This window comes from Carex rostrata, chromosome 23, assembly GCF_964058835.1.
Source record: "Carex rostrata chromosome 23, lpCarRost1.2, whole genome shotgun sequence".
Classification (NCBI taxonomy): domain Eukaryota; kingdom Viridiplantae; phylum Streptophyta; class Magnoliopsida; order Poales; family Cyperaceae; genus Carex; species Carex rostrata.
In genome coordinates, this window is record NC_135940.1 from 3682880 (window position 1) to 3700214 (window position 17335).

General features: G+C 34.2%; 1 protein-coding gene across 1 annotated transcript; it reads right to left on the reverse strand.

Annotated features, from left to right (window-relative positions):
* Positions 1–4574: 4574 nt before the first annotated feature.
* LOC144574564 (putative LRR receptor-like serine/threonine-protein kinase At1g67720) lies at positions 4575–13497 on the reverse strand. Its single transcript, XM_078324548.1, has 15 exons — positions 13221–13497; positions 12168–12699; positions 11365–11870; positions 10982–11114; positions 10579–10650; positions 10173–10241; positions 10016–10087; positions 9394–9462; positions 9143–9297; positions 7926–8188; positions 7237–7363; positions 7076–7141; positions 6693–6876; positions 6181–6316; positions 4575–5098 (listed from the first exon to the last, which is right to left on the reverse strand). Exons 1-15 carry the CDS (start codon positions 13303–13305, stop codon positions 4766–4768), a joined length of 2802 nt encoding a protein of 933 aa, XP_078180674.1. The 5' UTR covers positions 13306–13497; the 3' UTR covers positions 4575–4765.
* Positions 13498–17335: the final 3838 nt, after the last annotated feature.

A 17335-nucleotide genomic window follows, 5' to 3' on the forward strand; every position in this document is an offset into this window, starting at 1 on the left:
CTCCAGATAGCAAGATAATAGGGCATTTACAACTCTAATATAACACTCCAATTGAAGGTGTTTGGAGCACTCTAGTAGTGTCTCTATATGGCAAGATAATATGACTTTTACAAACCTAATACAACACTCCAATTGAAGGTTTTTGGAGCACTCTCCAGATGGCAAGATAATTGGGCATTTACAACCCTAGTACAACACTCTAATTGGATGTGTTTGGAGCACTCTAGTAATGTATCAAGATGGCAAGATAATAGGGTATTTACATGAATGATTTCATGATACGGCAAGGTGGTAAAATAAAAAATTATAACCCTCTTACAAGAATCTATGGATCTACTTTATTATGCTAATTTTTATTCAAACAATTCATATGCATAAATAATTATATACTCATTCATTCATCATAAACCTATCTACTAAAGCTGATTTGGATATACCTCTAGCAAATATCAATTTGATAAATAGAGAGAAGTCGTATTCTCTTCTAGGTCTCTTAGATACCTTCGTTTGTTGAAACGGCCTTCTAGTGTTCACCTTGAACTAAACGAGGATTACAAAGACCTTGCTAGAGATCTTAATCTAATCTAAGCTTAGTACCTAGTTAATAATTCTTCTTATTCTTCTAATAATTCTTCATTAGAGAAACTAATAATATGAGAGGAAGAGGGGGTGGCGGCTTGGAGGGAGAGGAACTGCTACAGTACCATGTTCAACTCATATTAATTTTGGGTTTTAATAAACTTATATTTTAACAATGTTTTGTACATTATTATATTTATGTGTCATGTATATTATACTATATAATATGCACCATATTATACCAAATAATATATTTGCACACTTCTCATAAATTTATCTTTGTTCTAAGCAGTCATAATATTTATTTATCACATGTATATTATTTTCATTTCATATGAATCAAATACATATCATATAAATTAAAATATTCTTCTTGTTTCTCGTTCAATTGGTGTGAAATAAAATATTTTATTACCATAAACTATAAGTAGTATTTTATCTATACATTATAGTTACCCAAATAACATAGATGTAAAGTATCATTTTACAATACATGATCATTTAAGTAACATTACAAATAACATTACTTGTGTCCATTCCTTGCCACATGATATTATGAATAATATACAAAGTCGGACTATGTCATCTTTGTATTATATTTGTTTCTTGGTCTCTCAAGTAAATTATAAATATATAACTGCACTTCAGTTATATTGCATGCATTATAATTTTACTTTACTAAGGGGGACATAAAATATCATCACTCATTATAAAAGAGGGGCAATGATATTATTGACATATAACTTTCTCCCGCACAAGTTATAACCGCCCGTGCGGATCTCAGCCAAACTGTCAGAACAGCAGTTACATATCTAACTTCCCAACCAAGGCCTATTTAAGCAAATGGACGCTCTCTCTCTCTGGACTCTAAAATCTCTGGAAACATAGAAGAATATACACATTTGAGAGCACTTAGAACTAGGGTTTCACTCTAGTGGATGCTATGCAAAGGAGAAATCAATAAAGAATAGCAAAGTCTCTACTAGAAGAGGAGGAAGGAACAAGGCGTAAAGATGGCGTGCATGAGATAAGGGGTAGCATAGGTGTTCTCCTCCCTCCATCTCTCTATATTGCTCTCCCTCTTTATGAACTTTGTTTCTTTTGTTTTTGAACCCGCCATGAGCGACTAAGCAACCCTATTCTAGGGTGAAGACATGTAATCTTGAATTCTTATGAGTTTAATCTAGTTGTTCATTTATATTATCTTTGCACTATGATCTGAATTCTTACTGAGATTTTATGCCTTATGTTCGTATTTATTGTGTGCTTAAAGTGACCTCATATGAATGGAGTGTATAATTCATTCATACCTAATTGGGGTTAACCAATATCCGAAGAATATAAGTTATCCTAGAAACAAGTATAATAGACTGGCCGATTGACTGCTTGTATTCAAACCACAGTTAAGGGACCTATTGGGAAGTGGTTCAGCAGACGAATGTCGCATTCCATCACTGATAGTGGGGTAATCTTGATTATTGCTATTACCAAAGGTTAGAGGAAAGGACCGACCAAGTGAACTTGACCCTTTTGTAATATTAGTAATCAGGACTTATCATTAATTTACATGCAATTGTGCTAAATACCCGACAGTTACTTACTCAGTTAGGGTGTTATGAGACTGACCGGAGATCAACACTAAGATAGGATTAGCAGCTCTCAGATCACAAAGATACCAGTACCAGGCGTGTGCGGTCCTGATCAAACCGTGTGCGATTTTGACTGGAGTTGAAACCATACTTTGTACGGTTTACCCAAAACATGTGTGGATGGTGACAGAGCCGTATGCTATTGAGTAACTTTGCAATTGATAGGTATTAGCAATAGCATGCGGTTGGTGACAGAACCGTGCGCTATTGTTATGACAACCAGAACCTAGATTAAACAAGTTTGAATGATAGAATGTTTGATTCCCTAGAAGCTCATCTTCTAAACACTTAATCTACTATTACGTCTTTATTGTAATCTAACATTATAACTGAGAAATCCACAATCAAACAACCAAGGACAACCAACCAACCTAAAGAAACCAATAACCTAGACCTTAGGTTATACCTTACATCTTTTAATACACCATCCCTACGGATCGACACCCCAATCTATACTATACGATAGATTCATGCGTTTGTGAATCGACAGTAGAGTAGACATTAGGGTTATAAATATTATTAGCATTGATTTTCACCCTATCACTTAAAAAATAATCATTTATCAAATTACTTTTACCTATTTTATTAAGAATCAGATTCCTTTTGCTATTTCACTTGATTTAGAGAATTGCAGGATATTAGCATTATTTGGGCTAAAAGGGAAGAAAACACGTCAAATTGGACACAAAGTTAGAGACTAGCCCAGGGTGTGCGGATGCCCTCATCCACATGCGATCCGGAGAGCGACAGCATACGATTTATGCCAACCGTGCAACCAAGGAGTGAACCGCATGCGACAAGCATCCGCACAGAATAACTGTCAGAATAATGGTTACAGCTCTAAGTTAGGGTTAAAGGCCTATATAAGCATCCAATCGAATACCAATCAGTATCTGGAAGCACAACCCACCATTTCAGATCAGAGAACACCATTTTTCATGAATATTAAGATAAATTAGATATAAGATTTCTCTAAAGGAAGGCTATGCAATTTACAAATGATAGACTAGTAAAATAACAAGGTCTTCACTAGAAGAGAAGGAAGAGGCAGCAATTGAAAACGGTGTGCATGAAGAAGATAGCATAGGTGTCAACCTTCCATCTTTCTTCATGTCTTTTGTCTCTTTTGTTGTTGAACCAGTCATGAGCGGCTAAACAACCATTTTCTAGGGTGAAGGCATGTAATCTTGAATTCTTATGAGTTAATCTAATTGTTTTATTTATATTTATCATTTGTGCTTGATCTGAAATTTAAAAAACTACACTTTTTTCTAGCATATTCAACAATTAATTCAGAGATTTTTAATACAACAAAACACATAAATAATCTTCTAAAATACATTAAGATTCATCTTACAATATAAATACTAAATTGATGAAATTAAAACCCTAATGTGTGCACAAGTAATCCTAATCCTTAGGAGACCCTAATGTGTGCACAAGTAATCCTAATCCTTAGGAGGCGACTTTTGATCAGTAACACTCAACAAAGTGCTAGCAATACTAGTATAAGTACACGAAACAAAGTCATCGTATGATGTTGAAGGCTTTGTATCAATTTCTTTCAAACCATGTTCGTATGGGTTTTCCACAAAATCATCGTTTGAAATTTCAAACCGAATTGGCTGCCTACAAAAAAAAAATTCACAAAACATATTTTACAGGGGCATGTTTTTTCATCATTCCTACCTCGACCATTTATTGGCACTCTTGCTATGCCATGATTAGACGATGTACCTCGGTTGCTAGTTGCTACTGTTCATCATGTTCAACAACAAAACAAACATAAAATAATACAATCCATATACAATATAAATACTACAACATAAATTAATAAAATCCAGACACAACACAAAATAATATAATATTGTAGAGTTCATAACATAAAACAACATAAAATCCAGATATTTAAAAATCAGTTCAAACATAACAATTATACAAGTCAATAGAATTCAAACATAAAATACTACGACACAATACAATTCAAACTATGGCTTACGAGCTGAGGAACTTGCTCCATTCTTATCCTCAGCCCGGCAGATGCACGCAGGACACTCCCACTTAGTGAGACGAGTGTCATTTACCGAATCTGCATTCTTGTCAATGCAATTGGGGTGAACAATTATACCACAATGAAAATAAAAGATCATATACACCATATCTCCCTTCACTTGACATAAGCCACAATGTTTCCATTCAATTATAGGCCACAATGTTCCCATCCAATTATAGGGTTCCTATCTTCCCAGTCATCCATGCACATTTCTCTAATTGACATATTACTGGAAAACAATAACTGTGCAATGATTATATTAACGAGACTAACGAACAATTGATTTAGTTAGATGCCATCTTGCTAACTATAGCGATTTCATTTCAAAATTAGATTCTCACAAAAACATAAGTTGTGTAACCTTTAATATGTAAAAACTAAGACTTGTAATAACAATACATGATTAGCTGATGAACAAAACCCCCTTTCTAATTCTTTCCAAAAAAAACAAAAATGCAAACATCAATGGTCAAATAAAACTAAATCATCTGAGACCGGGCCGCAAAAGCAAATCGTCAAAGGAGGCATTATCAGACAGCGCCAAGTCAACAGTATCCATATTAACCGAAGAACACATGGACTTTTTTGAAATTGATCCGAGTGGATATTCTGTATCCGGATGTATCCTTTTTTCGATCAAAATAGCCTCTTGTATCTCTTTCAAAACCTCTGATATAGTCGGCCTCTGCATCCCCTTTGGTTTTACACAGAGTATAGCGGTTTCGGCTATTTTCCAAATCGATTGTATGTCATAGGTTACTTCGAGTGCTGGATCTATTATGGCATGTATATTGCCACTCTCAATGTGTGCTCTTGCCTGGAAAAGTGTTGAGATGAGTTATACATTGTGAGTAATTAGAATCCATAATTTTAGGTGAAATATATAGCATTCTCAACTGACTAAAAAGGACCTACTATTTCTCTAGTTTATGATCATAGGCATTGTAGAAAGAAAGAGAGAGGCTATGGTACTATGCATAGTGCGAATTGGTCCATACTATGCATCAATATTTTCATTTTCAGTGTCCAAATAGTCAATCAAATCCATTCAACATGATTGTTCATATGAAAATATACTTGCAAACTAAATTTTATATATTTTTTTAATTTATTTGACAGGTTGAAAATCATTACTTTTGAATGGCCTAGAATCTTTAGATCAAGCTATTTTCTACCTATCTAAAACAAATAGTAAAAAAATTCAGAAAAATGTAAAATTTGATCTACAAGTTCATTTTCATATGGAAACCATGTTGAACGGTACAGATTGGTTGTTTAGAATTTATAATAGAGATATTGATCCATAGTACCATAGTCTCACTCTTGCAGAAATTAGCAATCCAACATAGAACAATTTTATCTGTCACCCAAATAAACAGAATAAACTTATAAAAATGAATAGCGACCAGTTTTATCACTAAGGCCCAGTATTAAGTAGTTTTAGAAAACTAGCACTCCCTTGGTTCAAGAAAACCCACCCAATAATTCACGGGTTTATTATGACCTCTCTATATTAGCCTAGACATCCTAAAAGATCATTAAATGCCCCGATAAAAAAATTTCAAGCAACTTGTTGCTGATGAGTACAGGAAAAAATGTTCGCTGGGCTTGATTACTCGGAGAAAACAAAGAAATTAATTCACATGTGCTCTTATCCGAACATCAAAGTGCAATGTATGATTATCGCTAATACGTGAAATATATGAAATGTCCCTCTAAAACATTATAATCTCATAATTATACTCTGATGTCCTAAGAAATCCAATGTTCTGTGTGAGATGTGTTTGATATTTCACGTTTTGTATGGTTACAATAACAATGTGGTAAGAGTGACCTAAAGTTGCTCCAATAATATAAGCTAAAAAAATTTAACCTAAAAAATAATAGAGGACAACTAACCCATGCAACAATATTGCGACAGTTGATGCCAAAATTCTCATTGGATATCGGTTCATGACCAGAAATCAACTCTAACAAAATAACTCCAAAGCTGTATATGTCACTTTTCTCTGTAAGCTGCTGAGATATGTAGTATCTGTGCATTTATCAAAAAAAAAAAAATGGTCAGACAATTAGTGGGCCCACACGTGCAAAGAAAAATAGATAAATTTTATAAAGGAGGTAAGGTTCTTTTGCACATTGCACCCCTGCTTTACTGTATTCGAAATTGACACCAAAAGTTTATCATATTTGTTTCCAATTTTCAAACATTTTCTACGCGCAATTGATAGGTCAAGCAGAAATTGGCTGAATTACCCAAAGCTTTTTTTCACATTTGCTCTACTTAATGGAATAGTAATAAATCTACTAAATTAGATCCCACGTAATCAAGGGGGAAGTTCCCAACACTTAACATACTTTGATTGCAAGTAACAACCCCCCCCCAAAAAAAAATGAAAAAGAAAACTTACTCGGGATCTAAATACCCAACTGTGCCTCGAACTATGCTTGACACGTGGGACCCATCAGCAGCTGGTTTAGAGAGCCCAAAATCAGAGACCTTTGCTCTCATGTGCTTGTCTAGCAGTATATTGCTGCTCTTTAAATCTCTGTGTATTATAGTAGGAGAGCAACCAGCATGAAGATACTCTATACCTGAGTAGTAGTTTATTTCCGATAAATTAAATAAATAAAATGCAAATACAGTCATATCTATTTTGTTTTTTTGGAGTGAGGCTACAGTACTATGCATACGGACCAAGATCCCCTATCCATTGTACCATAGCATCAGTCTTGCTTTTGTTAAAAAAAACTGATATATTATCGAAGTCAAATTATAATATCAAATTAATACCTTTTGCAGCGTCTTCAGCAATCTCGAGGCGTTTAAGCCAACTAACTATTTTATCTTGAGAAGGCCCTGCATGGATAAACTCATGAAAGTATTAATTAATAAACATAAAGAATACAATGAACAACAAAAATGCTATGTATTTAAGATAAAACAGTGTATACCCCTAAGGTGCTCTTTTAGAGTGCCATTGTGTAGGAATTCATAGACAAGTATGTTTTTGCCGTCTTGTTGACTATAACCATAAAATGTTACCAGATTCCTATGATGTATTCGCGAAAGCAACGTCACCTGATTTATACCAATAAATGATAATTGTTAGTAACTTGATGTAATACAGGAAAAATCTAAGCAAACGAATCCAATTTGAGTTTTCCAATACGCTTCATATAAAAACTGGAGGCTAGATTATTTACTAACAATTGAATTAACAACCCAACAGAAAAGAAGATTAACTTGACAGAATCTAAGAAACAAGAAATAATTCCTTATGTACCAAAGAATACACTTGAGCAATCATTTCTTTTCCTTTTTTCCTTGCAAATTAGGCCAAATATAACCTAAAAAGAAACATTTCTTTCACATAAATAGTTATGTGCCCCTCCCAAAATAGAATTCGATCCCCTAAAGTAACCCAAATTTTGAGCTTGGATCCGGACCGTCCGATCTGTTTTGGCATGAATATTAAAGGGGCCCCCAGCATTCCACCTCAGACTGGATTACCCCAGATTTTGATTGTACGGTCTGGATGCAAACTCAATTTTGGGTTACTTAGGGATCCAGACGCCCCCAACATATGGGTTTTAGTCGAAAGTACACTGAAAAGTAGCAGCTGCACATTGCAAAGACGCACCTCATTTAAGAATTCACGAATCCCTTGATACGACTCGTTTGTAAGCACCTTCACTGCAATCTCTCTTCCATCAGTCAATTTTCCATAATACACAATACCAAAGCCGCCAGAGCCGATTTTCTTCTCAAACTTATCAGTTGCCGTTTCTATCTCTGACAATGCGAACCGGTGCGCTGATTCTGTCGCCACTTCACTGAAGTATGTGCCAAGTTTTCTTGCCTGTGGTGGTGGTGGTGGAACTATCACAGCATTACAGCTACTTTCTGGAGTAAAAAATTATTGTATAATTGATTTGTATTTATTTAAAGGTAATAAAAACATCTGAGTGAGGCTATGGTACTATACATAGCGCAGATTGGTCCGTAATTATCCATAGTATTTTTATTTTCAAAGTGGATAATCAATCCAAACTGTGCAACATGATTTCCATTTGAAAATGTACATGCATAAAAAATTTAGAAATTTTTTTAGGTAGGTGGAAAATCAATACTTTTGAACGGTCTAGAAAATGGAGATCAAGTGATTTACATATATATAAAAAATAGTAAAAAAATTCTACAAAATGTAAAATTTGATCTATAAATATATTTTCATATGAAGATCATTATGAATGGTTTAGATCGACAGTTTGACTTTGGAAATGGAGATATGGATCCATTGGACAGGTCTATACACACCATACGCAGTACCGTAGTCTCACTCAATATATCTAATGTACTTTCTGCAAAAGAACACTACTACTACACATTTGCACATAGACTGCCCACATGTTTTATATTAACAAAAGCACAAATATATAGAGAGAACGTATAATCCAAATAAGTATTCCATTTGCCTCCTCAGTGGCTTTTTTTTTTGCATGAATTTTGAACCTTTAGGAGGGCTACATAACTCCAAATCTTTTCTCATTAAATTAATGGGATTAAAATTTAGACAAATGATACAACAAATAAGAAGATAAGACAAATAATAACAAGAGTAAGTTCACATTTAGGGTTGTGTTGAGGTTGCATATACTAAAGACTTGATATTAGGTAACATAGAGTGAATGCTTTCTACAAGAAGGGCTAATAATGGGTGTTTTTGCAATTTTCACCAAAGCCATTTCTGACCTTTAATTAAACAAAAACCCAACAAACTAATGGGTGCCATAATCCAACAAAAAAAAAACTGGCTGTTGAGAAGGAATAAGTAATAAAACAGTTTCTGAAATTTACCAATTGATGATTTGGTCTCCTTTCGCCTTTGTGAAAATAAGCAACATGCTATACCAATAACAAGCAGCAAAGCGATGCCAATTATGGTAAACAGAATGATTACTGCCGTGTTCTTTCCTTTGCTTTCTGTAAGAAGATCGGCATTTCCTGTATAGCTACACATGCACACAGGAAAAAGGTAGTTCATGTAAGATAAACTAAATATTTTTGTTGAACTAAAATGAAATAAAGAAAATAAATAAGAAACACACTTGAACACAATCTTTTTCTTGATTAGACCTGAAGGTATTACTCCAGACAGCTTGTTGTTCTGGACATACCTACATTTATTTAATAGAAATTTATCAAATAGTTAGTTAATTGATGATTGATGATAACAGTTAAATAGATAAATCTGGACAACATAGAATGCTTTTAGGTTTGAATTACAGCAAACATAAAATGCTTAAAGACTGGTTCCAACCCTCAAAAATCTGAATTGATATTTATTTTATAAACATTTTAACTTGTTTTTTTTCATTTTTTCCTGTAAATTATTTATCCCTTATATCAGTAGAACTTTCTACCAGTTTTGAGTACTTGCAAACAAGTAATCGACACTAAGGAAACTGCTGGTCAAGTTTGTTAGGAGCAAACCTTCTAGAAGTTTTCAGAACTAAGACTTACAATTCCTTTAGACTTACAGCAAACATAAAATGCTTATAAACAATTTAATTTGTTTTTTCATTGTTTCCTGTAAATTATTTATTCCTTGTATCAGTAGAACTTTCTATCGAATTTATATACTTGCAAACAAGTAATCAACACAAAGAAAACTGCTGGTCAAGTTTATTAGGAGCAAACCTTCCAGAAATTTTCAGAACTAAGACTTACAATTCCTTTAGATTTGGTAGGTCCTCAAAAAATGAAGGCAATCCACCGGAAAGATCGTTATTCTCTAAATGTCTGCGGCACATACATGTTAAATTAAGAAAACAGAAAATCACTCAAAATCTATGGTAAAAAAAAAGAAAAAAAAATTGCATCTTACATGGTCTCCAATTTTTGGCATTCACTGAGATCTGGTATTGGACCCGAAAATGAGTTCCCGTCAAGATGTCTACATTTAAACAAAAATTTATCTGAAGTGTTTATTCTTTGATTTAAAATATCAGAGAAATTAATAAAATAATGACGGAGTTCTTCATATATGCCCCTACAAACCCCTTTCTTTTGTACATATGAGCTGCACTCTTTTTTTTTACAGATTTAGTATCCATATACCAACGTATGGTAAAGCATTACTTGCTATTAAGTTGTTTACCGCATTTATTGTGTGCTAATAACCTATGTAAAAAAAGAAAATTGCCTCGGTTATGAAATAAATAAGGTACTTGTAGGGGTAATTATGCAAGCGTAAACACAAATAATAAGAACAAGTAGTTCTCAAAACGTACAGTTCAACCAAGCCAGGTAGCATTGTGAGCTCAGAAGGAATATTTCCAGTTATGCCCTTCCCAGATAATATACTGAAAAAAAAAACTCATCTTAAGGCACCCAATAGGCAAAACCTCTTGTCAAAATTTAAAAATATCATTTCAATCCAAAAAAAAAAAATTAGGATTTAATGCAAAACACCTAGCAAACATATAATATGTCACTTAGGTAATTTGATGAGTCTGCATCCTCTGCATTAACACACCATTTGAGTTTAGCTCTAGACCATCCGATCAGATCTAAACAGATCGGATCTAAACTCAAACATGTGTTAATGCAGAGGATACGAATACTAATTTGATTGGTATTTTCTAAAAAGTCAGATAGGCAAAGGTGATATCAAGACATCAAAAATATTCATACATTGAAACAATTCGGGGTTGTGGATCAGCACTACACTGAACCCAAGTCCATGAAGCGGGTAGACATGGGTCACCACCTTCTTGGGCCCACACTGCTTGTGGGTAGTTCAAGACAAAGCTAGCCATGGTAGTTGCTATACAATTTTCAAAAGCAAAATATCTTAAGTGGAGTGAACTTTATGATATCATTTCAGGTACTATAATGAATTAATATCTAAAACATAAATTCCCCTTTAATATGCCCATTTCTTCGATATTTTCCTGAATTACCCTCATGATTTCATAAATAGATGAGAAAATAGTAGTTTAGGGATATTTCTTAAAAAAAGGGTGGAGAAAATATCCAGTGCTAGTAATTTTTAAATAATGACAACAATTATTTACCATCCAGAGAACCCAAATTGATATCCAGATACTTATAAATCTCCAAGGCATTCAAAATGGGGCCCCTCGACGAATCATTTGTCTTTCTAAGCCCAAATTCGAAAACGAATGGGAGAGAAATGTTCCAAAACCCCGGCTCATACAGCCTGTTTTTCCCCCCAGCATTCTCTTGCACATTTATGGTCGGTTTGCTGAACTCGGGTCGACCCGGTACAGACAACTTGAACTTTCTCGTCTCATCAGGTGGCAAATCTTCGATTTCAGCCAAGTAAGAAAATGCCCAAGCATTTGCAGGGAAGCCTTCGAGGTCTAGTCGGTACGTTAGGGTTCCATTTTGACCTATAACAGCTGTTTGCATAACCTTCTGAGGCGGCATTTCGTCAAAACCTACATATATAGGGGACGTGGTCGAAATTTTCTCTGTACCAGGCGCGACATCAACTAGGTAGTTTGCTCTTTTAATAGAATCTGATTGCCATATCCTGTCAAACGGGTCATCCGGGTACCTGGCAAATTATTTTTTGTCAATAAAATATATATATTTTTTAAAAAGTACTTCCATGATGCAACTGAGGTGCTCTATAACTAGTTTCTTAGGTGTTATCATTCAACGGTGCATCTTATTATGGTATGGTACCAGTCACCAGCCAACTGCATGCTTGACTGCTAAATTACAATCAATCAGGTTATTAGTTGTTTAGGTTTTAGTGAGAAGCAACAAGGTGGTTTTTGTACCACTTTCATAATATATTTTGCAGTATCCTTGACAAAAGAGTATTATAAAAAAAATAAACAAAGGGTACCTTATAGAATCGTTACTCTCAGCACCAAAATTTATTCTGGCGGCAAGACTAAGTAGAAAATGAGCCTCGACCTTGGTATAGTATACCGACCCGTTAAACTGTCTCAACTCGAGTGTAGATATGAAAGGCAACCCGGTACTGGCATTAGAGACGCACAAGCTAAGAGTAGGTTTCGAGGCCAACAACACCAACTCTACAATCTCCGGAGTGTACGCATCTGAAATTACAATAGTGCTCCAGGGAGTGGCGCCAAGAGAGAGATCGAATTTGGGATAAACATTACTATTATCAAAGTTGCCATAAAGAAATGTTGCTCGTACCAAGTACCTGGTACGGATACGCACATTGAGGGTGTAGCAGTATTTCCGATTGTCGGCTGGGAAATACCGTACTGTCGAATACTGCCGTTTGGTAGGGGCCGGTGCCGTGATGTTGGCACGTTGTCCAAAGAGGAATTTGTCATCAGGTGACCACTCAAGGCCAGTATTGTCAGTGTAGGAATCGGTACCACCACAGTCCATACTTATGAAACCTATTGCCAGAATTTAAGATAAGAGAGAGGTTGAGAAATTTTGATTTCATTGCTCATAAAGAGTTGATGCATTCACATTTGCATAGTATGCCATAATGATGTATTTTATTTTAAGTACATAATTGTTAAGAAATTGAGTAAAACTCAGCACTTATTACATCAAGCATAAAAATAAAACCAGTATATTGTGCCTAGTTCAAAATTTCCTAAAAAAATAGTCTATCAAAAATTGCATAGTATTTTACTGAACTGTACTATATTGATATATTTATTTCAAGCACATAATTCTGAAAAAAAATGAGTAGAACTGAGTATATTTCATTAAATGATATGCTTCTTTTTTACTCTCTTTTGATATTAATTTTTTTTATAAAAATTAACATGAATTTCCAAATAAACGCATAAAATAAAACCAGTATATTGTGCCTAGTTTAAAATTTGCACTATAGAATGAATTTTTTAACTTGCGAGAATGTAATCCAAATTCAATAATGGTATTAAAAATGATTGAGAAAACAAACCTGGCATTTGAGCTGCAACCAATGGCAAGAGAAAAACCAGGAGAAGAAACCAAGGAACAAAATTCCCCATCTCTCGTTCCCTCATCAGTGATCAATCGTGTCTATAAGCATCCAAATCATCCGATTTGAGTGGTAATTAAACTGGTATTCATCCAACACTCAAAAAGTATTGAAGAAAGTGAGAAGAGAAGAGTGTGCGCTCTAAATTGTCGTTTTGAGAAGAGACAGAGAGGTGAGCTGGATCAAAGCGCTCTCCCTCGCACACTGTCTGGTTAGTGTGGAAGTAAAAGAGAAAAAGGAAGAAAAGCGAATTGCAGGAAAAGAGAGAATTTCTTTTCTGGATGCAGCTGGATCACCAATACTCTTTCTGTCCTATAGGACCCATCACATATTATGGGTATAGACCAGGTGCAGAGAAGGAATTAGGAGAAGATAAAGGTGAGAAAAGGAAAGTTGTGGAAAAGTGAAGGCACGCAGAGAGCAATTAATGAAGATAGAGACATTCATCACCTATTCACCTTGCTTTTCTTTTCAGCCAAGGACGGATGGTCAGAGCGTGGGACCCACATCATAGTGTAGGTTTCGTTCTTTTAAGAAGTAGTCAATTTATTGCGTAGACCACTGTCTTGGACCGCTCAACTCCGAATTTGTACTCTTCGGATTAATTGTGACCATCAGTAAATACTAAATACTAACATGTCACATTTCACTCAGTTTCGAAAGAGAAATAAAATGTGGATATATAGGACTCTCGGTTCAGTTCAACGGGCATCGGACCAAATGTGGTCCGATACATAGTCGGAGTCACTCAATAGGTTTATAATGTATATGAACAATTTATATTAAAATTCGTCAGTAAATTATAATGAGTCATGCAAATTTTGAAGCAAATTTCATTCAATTTCATTAAGATAAATATAATATGGATATAGTAAAGGATTCGGAGGTGGTCAAATTAACACCAGAACAAATGCAGTCTGATGCTCAGTCGTAGCTGTTTGGTCCGCTTTAAGATGTGTGCGGATAATTTATATTAAAATTTGCTAGTGAATTTTAATGGTTCGTGCAAATTTTGAAGTAGATTGAATGGCTCCGTTCAAGCATCGAACCGAATTTGGTCAGATGCCATCAAACCGTTCTTTTCCCAAGTCCCAACAGTGTAGGTTCGTATCTGACCTGCCACATATTCTAGTTGTTTGAAACTGCCACAGAAGAGCTAATTTGTTGGTGGATTTAATCATTCTTGTTTGCAGACTTTGGGAGCTGCTACTTGATCTCACTGGGTACTACTTAGTAAAGATTTTGAAATTTGAAGTGACTAAAAAAAATGATTAAGATAGCAAAAGTTGCAGCCAGCGATCACTACTGATTGTTTGGTTTCAATCAATATTTTGTTCTGTATAGTTGTTTGGCTCGAGAAAGTCAATATTTAAAATATAGGATTTTAATTTAATACATATACTTTAAAACTTTTTTATAATCATGAAAAAATGTTAGTATTCTCTTGTTATGGACTGTTTAATTTTTTTTTTAATAATGAAAGGGGTAGCTAAGGTGCTATGGGTTGCATAGAGGACTACGGTGCTACGGCTCAATATTTGAGTTTTTAAAATCCAAACGGTCGATCCGAACCGTTCATCTTGTTCTCCATATTAATATGTGTTTGGAGACCAAATTTTGCATTTTTTGGAAATTTTTTACTATTTGTTTAGATAAGTAGAAAATCAAATATCTCAATGGTGCATAATTTTTTAGATCAACTGATTTTTTACCTATCTAAAAAAATAGTAAAAATTTTCCAAAAAATGTAAAATTTGGTCTCCAAACACATATTAATATGGAAAACAAGATGAACGGTTTGGATCGACCGTTTGAATTTTGAAAACTCTAACATTGAACCGTAGCACCGTAGCCCTCTATGCAACCCATAGCAACTTACACTTACCCTAATGAAAGTTCTTCATTTGACTATAGAGTTCCGATGAACATTGAATCGAAATGTGTTTGATGTTCAATTTAAATTGTTTGATTCGCGTTGAGATTCGCATAAATAATTTAGTTTCAATGAATTTCAATATGGTGACAGTTGGAACTCAGAAACACCCACACTCTTGAATGTGTATCCTCTGAGATATCTCAACTTTTGTGTTCCTGGCGTGTACGGTGCTTATTCAAGAATAGCGCAGGATTGGTATTATTTGTGCTTTACGATTCGTGCAAAATGTATTTGAACAGTTGAGATTTTTCCAAAAAAAAACACTCAAAGTTTGAGATAACTCAGAGGATGCGAATTCCACTCCGTTGTGCAAAATTTATTTGGACGGTTAAGATTTTCCAGAAAAAACACTCAAAGTTTGAGATACCTCAGAGGATGTGAATTCCACTCCGTCTGGTTACATCTATTTATTTCCGGGAGAGAAAATGGTGATTGCAATCAGCCCCCAACAAAAGGATATGTCGAGGAGCAGGGCTATCTATGGCCTATGGGCAGAACAAAAATTAGTTCATACAATCGGTAGCTTTTGAACACAGTTGTCCTCCAATTTAATTCGTAGAGCACTCTCCTTTTCAACACGTACATCTAGGCATTTGAAAACGGGTCGGGTCGGTAGGGCCGGTCCGAACCCACTCAGGCCACGGTCCTCGGGTCTGGGGTGTTTACGGGTTAGCACGGGTTGGATTCGACGGGTCTAATTTGGAGGACTTGATCCAAATCTGTGCTAAACTCATGGTCCAAAATTCACATGGGTCGGTTCTGGTCCGGGTTCAAGTCTAATCTAGATCTTTTTTTTTTTTTTTAGAAAAAAAAAAATAGATTGTTTCTGTTTAGTCTGGTCCAGGTCTAGGAGGATCTCAGGTTAGTCCGGTCCGGATCTAGGTAGGTCTCGAATTAGTGCGGGACAGGTTTGGACGGATCTAGTGAAAAAATCTGGTCCAAATTCTTGCTAGATCTGACCCTTGAATTAGTCGGGTCTGATCTGGGTCTAACAAGAATCAAATCGGTCCAGATCCGGTCCATAGTTCGACCGGTTCGAATCTAGATCCGCCGAATTTTTTCAAAACACTACGTACATCAACACAATCAATTAAGCTAATAAAAAAATTAAAGTTAGAGGCACCCTATATCTAAAGCAGCTCAAATTTCAACACTATTTTTTTTTTATCTTATAGCACTTAAAGGACTATTATATTTTATGATTTAAGCTATTATAAAATATTTGTATTTCGAATGATTAAAATTTTACTATTTTCATATATGAAATGTCAATCTGCATGCGTATTACAATTTCGTATAATATTTGTATTCATATTTTTTTTTGTATTTCCTTTAGTCTTTTGTACATTCAAATAAAAAGTTGGTTTTTCTTCTGATCTTACTTGGCAGAACTAGAAGATTGAGATTAGAAATTTAATAAGTTAATATGGTATGATTTTATAATATAAGGAGACTAAAAGGTTTTTGTACTTGTAAAAATTATAAATTATAAAAAAATAAGATTGCTAATTTTAATTTATAGAGGTGGCTAATGAGAATGAGATGAACTAATATAGGGAATGAGGATTGTTAATTAATGTATGTGCGTTGCAACGAAAATATATTATATGAGAACAAAAGAATCTTATGCAAAATGATATATTTTTATAAAAAAAAATTTCAGACATAATGACAAATAATTATTTTTAATATTGAATAACATCTACACGTAAATAACCCTAAATAACATACATGTCCTTAATTTTATCTTTTTGACATATTTTCATACAAAAATCTTATATAAAATAACATATTAAATAACAAATAATATTCTTTAAAAAATATTAAAAAAAATGAAAAGAAGGCAAGGCATGACAAATCAATTATCAATCAATCTAAAAATTCCTTAAATGACATTTAAAAAATATAAAGATATCATGACCAATCAAAAAGTTAATACAATTTGCATATAACGCGTACATGTCTAAATAAATTTAGGTTTATACACTAAAAAAACATTAAAAAAATGCATATAATCAAAAGAAGGCAGACTATTTGATTGGAGAGTTGATAATATGAAATTTTATTTTCAATCACAATCGTTAGTGAATCAGGACATCTACATGCTTAATATAATAAT